Below are 6000 nucleotides of genomic sequence, written 5' to 3'. Positions count from 1 at the left end.
TTTTTTTTTTTTTTTTTATTTAAATTAGCCAGGTGTGGTGGTGTGTGCCTATGGTCACAGCTATTTGGGAGGCTGAGATGGAAGGATGATTTGAGCCTAGGAGCTTAAAACCAGCCTAGGCAACATAGTCAGGTCTCATGGCTACAAAAAAAATTTTTTTTTTTTTTTTTTGGGAGATGGAGTCTCCCTCTGCACAGCACCCAGGCTGGAGTGCAATGGTGTGATCTCGGCTCACTGCAACCTCCGCCTCCCTGGTTCAAGTGATTCTCCTGCCTCAGCCTCCTGAGTAGCTGTGACCACTGGCATCCGCCACCACGCCAGCTAATTTTTGTATTTTTAATAGAGACGGGGTTTCACCATATTGACCAGGCTGGTCTCGAACTCCTGACCTCATGATCTGCCCACCTTGGCACTACAGGAATGAGCTACTGCGCCCAGCCAAAATTTTTTTTTTTTTTTTTTTTTGAGATGGAGTCTGGCTCTGTCGCCCAGGCTCCCGGATTCACGCCATTCTCCTGCCTCAGCCTCCCGAGTAGCTGGGACTAAAGACACCCGCCACCATGACGGGCTAATTTTTTTGTATTTTTAGTAGAGACGGGGTTTCACCATGTTAACCAGGATGGTCTCGATCTCCTGACCTCATGATCTGCCCGCCATGGTGTCCCAAAGTGCCGGGATTACAGGCATGAGCCACCGCACCTAGCCTTAAGTGACAGTTTTATACAGATGGTTGTTTGGGGATAGCCATGCTGGCTCTGTCACTTATCTACTGTGATCTTGAAAAAGTTGCTGCTAAAGAACTACCAACAGAGTAAACAAACAACTATCAACAGAGTAAAAAAACAACGTGAGAAAATATTTGGAAACTATGCATCCAACAAAAGTCTAATATCCAGAACCTATAAGGAACTTAAATAAACTAACAAGTAAAAAACAACCCAATTAAAAAGTAGACAAAGGACATGAACAGACATTTTTCAAAAGAAGACATACACATGGCCAATAAGCATATGAAAAAAATGCTCAATATCACTAATAATGAGAGAAATGCAAATCAAAACCACAGTGAGATACCATCTCACACCAGTCAGAATAGCTATTATCAAAAAGTCAAAAAATAACACATGCGGCTGGGCACAGTGGCTCACACCTGTAATCCCAGCACTTTGGGAGGCCGAGGCAGGCGGATCACGAAGTCAGGAGATTGAGACCATCCTGGCTAACACAGTGAAACCCCATCTCTACTAAAAATACAAAAACAAAATTAGCTGGGCGTGGTGGCAGGCGCCTGTAGTCCCAGCTACTCGGGAGGCTGAGGCAGGAGAATGGTGTGAACCCGGGAGGTAGAACTTGCAGTGAGCCGAGATCGCGCCACAGCACTCCAGCCTGGGCGACAGAGCCAGACTCCGTCTCAAAATAAATTAATTAATTAAAAAAATAACACATGCGAGTGAAGTTGCAGAGAAAAGGGAATGCTTACATACTACTGATGGGAATGTAAATTAGTTAAGGCATTGTGGAAAGCAGTTTGAAGATTTCTCAAATAACTTAAAACAGAATTACCATTTGACCCACCAATCCCATTACTGGGTATATACCCCAAGGAATACAAATTGTTCTAACATAAAGACACGTGCATGTGTATGTTCATAGCAGCACTGTTTACAATAGCAAAGACATGGAATCAACCTAAATGCCCACCGGTGATAGACTGGATAAAGAAAATGGAGGCCGGGCGCATTGGCTCACGCCTGTAATCTCAGCAATTTGGGAGGCCAAGGCGGGTGGATCATCTGAGGTCAGGAGTTCGACACCAGCCTGGCCAACATGGTGAAACCCCGTCTCCAATAAAAATACAAAAATTAGCCAGGTGTGGTGGTGGGCGCCTGTAATTCTATCTACTCGGGAGGCTGAGGTAGAAGAATCGCTTGAACCTGGGAGGTGGAGGTTGCAGTGAGCTGAGATCACCCCATTGCACTCCAGCCTGGGTAACAAGAGTGAAACTCCATCTCAAAAAAATATATAGAAAGAGAAAAAAAAAGAAAATGTGGTACATATACATTGTGGAATACTACGTGGCTATAAGAAATAATGAGATCATGTTCTTTCCATCAGCATGGATGGAGCTGGAGACCCATATCCTAAGCAGACTAATACAGGAACAGAAAACCAAACACTACATGTTCTCACAAGTGGGAGCCAAACATCGAGTGCACATGGACACAAAGAAGGGAATAATACTCTTGAGGGGTCTACCTGAGGGTTGGAGGCGGGAGAGGATCAAAAAACTACCTACTGGGGCTGGGCACTGTGGCTCATGCCTGTAATCCCAGCACTCTGGGAGGCTGAGGCTGGGGGATCACCTGAGGTCAGGAGTTCAAGATCAGCCTGGCCAACATGGTGAAACCTCGTCTCTACTAAAAATACAAAAAAAAATTAGCCGGGTGTGGTGTGCCCCTATACTCCCAGCTACTTAGGAGGCTGAGGTGGGAGGATCACTCGAACCCAGGAGGTGGAGGTTGCAGTGAGCCAAGATTGTGCCACTGCACTCCAGCCTGGTAACAGAGGAAGACTCCTTCTCAAAACAAACAAACAAACAAACACAAGAAAAAACTACCTGTTGGGTACTATGCTTAATACCTGGGTGATGAAATAATCAGTACACCAAATCCCCATGACACACAATTTACCTATATAAAAAACCTGCACATGTACTGCTGAACCTAAATTGAAAGTTAAAAAAGCCGGCCGGGCGCGGTGGCTCAAGCCTGTAATCCCAGCACTTTGGGAGGCTGAGACGGGCGGATCACGAGGTCAGGAGATGGAGACCATCCTGGCTAACACGGTGAAACCCCGTCTCTACTAAAAAATACAAAAAACTAGCCGGGCGAGGTGGCGGGCGCCTGTAGTCCCAGCTACTCGGGAGGCTGAGGCAGGAGAATGGCGGGAACCCGGGAGGCGGAGCTTGCAGTGAGCTGAGATCCGGCCACTGCACTCCAGCTTGGGCGACAGAGCGAGACTCCGTCTCAAAAAAAAAGAAAGTTAAAAAAGCCAAGCATGGTGGCTCACACATGTAATCTCAGTACTTTGGGAGGCTAAGGTAGGCAGATCACTTGAGGTCTGGAGTTTGAGACCAGCCTGGCCAATATGATGAAACAATGTCTCTACTAAAAATACAAAAAAATTAGTCAGGCATGGAGATGCATGCCTATAATCCCAGCTACCCAGGAGGCTGAGACAGGAGAATCGCTTGAACCCAGGAGGTGGAGGTCGCAGTGAGCTGAGATCACGCTACTGCACTCTAGCCTGGGCGATGGAGCAAGACTCCATCTCAAAAAGAAAAAAGAAAAGAAAATGAAAAAGAAGGAAAAGTTGCTGTCTCTTAGGCATTTCCCTGGGGCAGCTGGAAACTGGCAAAACCTGGATTGGAACCCACATTGGATATTGCCATAAGGGCCTCCATCTCCGTAGTGATGATGCCCTGGTCCCATCTCCATCCCAGGCTTGCTTCCTGAGGCTGGCACCAACTGACCTGGATGTCAGGCTCACCCTTACGGACTGAGGTAGCTTGAGTCCAGGATCACTGTGGAGGGAGGTGGGACCCTCGGGAGCCCCTAGGGAAGAACAGGGACCACTCACCCTCAGGGGTTCCTGGTGGGGCAAGCTCAGCTCCTGACACCCACTGATGGCAGCCAAGGTGGTAGAAGAAGATGCCATCTTCGTAGCACTTTTCCTCCTGGTAATGGGTGTGCACATTGCCCCCTGAGAAAGAAGAAAAGGGGCATAGCTGGCAAGCCTGGTGGAGGTGGGGACTCCCATGCAGGGAGCCTCAGCTCAGGGTTGGCTCAGGCCCTCGGCAGGCAGGCAGGATTGGGGAGCCTCCTCACCATAGACCACCATGTAGTTGCCCAGAACACTGGCTGTGTGGAAGGCTCTCTCCCTTGGGCCCTGAAGCCCATCCCGTCCCTTCAGCGTCGTCCACACACGCCGATCCACATGGAAAAGCTCAGTGGAGTTCACTCGCACAGAGAACCTATCAAAGGAGAAGCAGGGCACGAGCTTAGGGCAGGAAGCGTCTCTCTCCCTCCTTCAGGCTCTTAGGAGCCATGTGATCACCCAGGGATGAGACTGATCATGACTGCCTCTATGTCCCCTCCAAACTAGAAGTTCCCTGTGGGCAGGACCCTGAGTCATCGCTGGGTTACCTGCATAAGCTAGCAAGGGGTGGACACCAAGCAGGGCTCTGTTGAATGGATACATGGGTGGGAGTGTGTGGGAGGCAATTCACCAAGAGATTGAATAAAACATCAGAGAATGCATGAGTGGGTGAGTGAGTGAATAAGTGAATGAAGGAATAAGTAAATACACAAAGGAAGGAATGACTGAAAGACCACAGGAGTCCAATAGTGGGCAAAGACCTCTAAAGACTAAAGGCCTATGGTGTTCACCTGGGCCTGGCCTGTGGGCATGGGTTATGGGACAGGTCACTTACCGGGCAGTGGAGGGCCGGTGTCCACCATGGACCAGCAGGGCACGGGACGGGGCATGGAATACCATGGAGTGGCCGGTGGCAGCAGGGGGCCGTCCACCTGCTGGAATCACCTGCTCCCAATAGCCCCCGCTGGTGCTGTCAAGGCGGAAACGGAAGAGGCCAGAGGAGAAGAGGTCATGCTGGGTGCGGCCTCCAGACACATATAGCCAGACATCATCCACCAGGGCAGCTGCATGACCTGCCAGGCCTGGGGGCCCCGAGGAGCTGGAGGCAGGTGGTGCCAGGAGCTCCCAGTGGCCCCTGCCCAGTGGACTGAAGGCCCACACGTCGTTGATGAGCGAGCCGTCTGCCAGCTCACCACCCATCAGCACCAGGGAGCCGGCCCAGGCCACAGCCACATGGGAGTGACGGGCAGCCTGTGAGGAAGAGACAAGAAACAGAGGTAAAGACACAGCAAGGGAGCCAGAGCCAGGCTCAGACAGAGAGATGCAGAGCCAGAGAAACATAGAGAGAAGGCGAGATAAAGACAGAGACAAAGAGAAAGGTAGAGACCAGCAGAAAGAGAAAAGAAGAGACAGATCCATAGAAACAGAGAAACACAATAAGAGAGGGAAGAGGCAAGAAGACAGAGTTAGAGGGACAAATGGCAGACAGAAACAGACCCAGAGAAATGGAGACACAGAAACGGAGAACACAGAAGCCCAAAAGTCAGACAGATGAAAAAAGAGACAGATCGAGCGACAGGAGACGTGGAAAAATAAGATACACAAAGGCAGATAAAGGAAGAAAAAGAAGAAAAAAGAAAATCAGAGAGAAAAGGCAGAAACAGGGAGAAGTAGGTTCCTACATCAAGCTGTGGGAACTGGGGGAGCACTGGGTGACAGGGGATCAGTCTGGGGGTCCCCAGCTGGGTCTGATTGAGTGTATAGGCTCCTCCAGGGCAGAGGAGGGATCATACCGGGGCAGGACTCAGGTCCCACGACTCCCAGGTGTTGGCGGAGAAGTTGTATAGGACGAGGTCACCCAGGGCATTGTTGAGGTCCTGGCCTGTGGAGGGGTGGACAGTCTCATGCCCTGGCCACAGGCTGCCCGGCCTCCAGACCCCAGATACTCATCCCATCTGCTCACCTCCAAAAACTGCCAGCAGCCCCGGTGGGGACAGGAAGGCACCAGCTGCTCCAATACGTGCAGAGAAGGCAGGGTCCCCAGCACTCACGTTGTGCCACCAGCCAGCCCCCTGGTTCTCCCACAGGTGCAGGTCACAGGCACGTCCCAAGAAGCCAGGCTCACAGCGGCATGGTCCCAGGGGCTGTGGGGAAGGAGACATAATGACAGAGATAAGAGAGAGAGAGAGAGACAAGGACAGAGACAAAGGAGACACAAAGAGAAAACGAGGCAGAATGAGACAGGCACGAAGGGAGAGAGAAAGAGATAGACAAGAAGGGAGAGGATGGAAACGGAAAGAGAGAGAAAGAAAGGCAGACAGAGAGACAGGAAGAGGGGAAAGG

At 50.5% G+C, this 6000-nt stretch overlaps 1 protein-coding gene across 1 annotated transcript in view; it reads right to left on the bottom strand.

Annotated features, from left to right (window-relative positions):
* The window catches only part of MEGF8 (multiple EGF like domains 8), a 52131-nt gene that overhangs the window by 36754 nt on the left and 9377 nt on the right, over positions 1-6000 (bottom strand). The window contains 5 exon segments of the mRNA XM_017849853.1: positions 3640-3762; positions 3888-4033; positions 4493-4908; positions 5451-5539; positions 5621-5801. Of these exon segments, the coding sequence (XP_017705342.1) occupies positions 3640-3762; positions 3888-4033; positions 4493-4908; positions 5451-5539; positions 5621-5801 (955 nt within the window).

Source organism: Rhinopithecus bieti, unplaced genomic scaffold, assembly GCF_001698545.2.
Source record: "Rhinopithecus bieti isolate Rb0 unplaced genomic scaffold, ASM169854v2 scaffold_33065, whole genome shotgun sequence".
NCBI classification, from domain to species: domain Eukaryota; kingdom Metazoa; phylum Chordata; class Mammalia; order Primates; family Cercopithecidae; genus Rhinopithecus; species Rhinopithecus bieti.
This window is presented reverse-complemented; position numbering and strand designations above follow the sequence as displayed.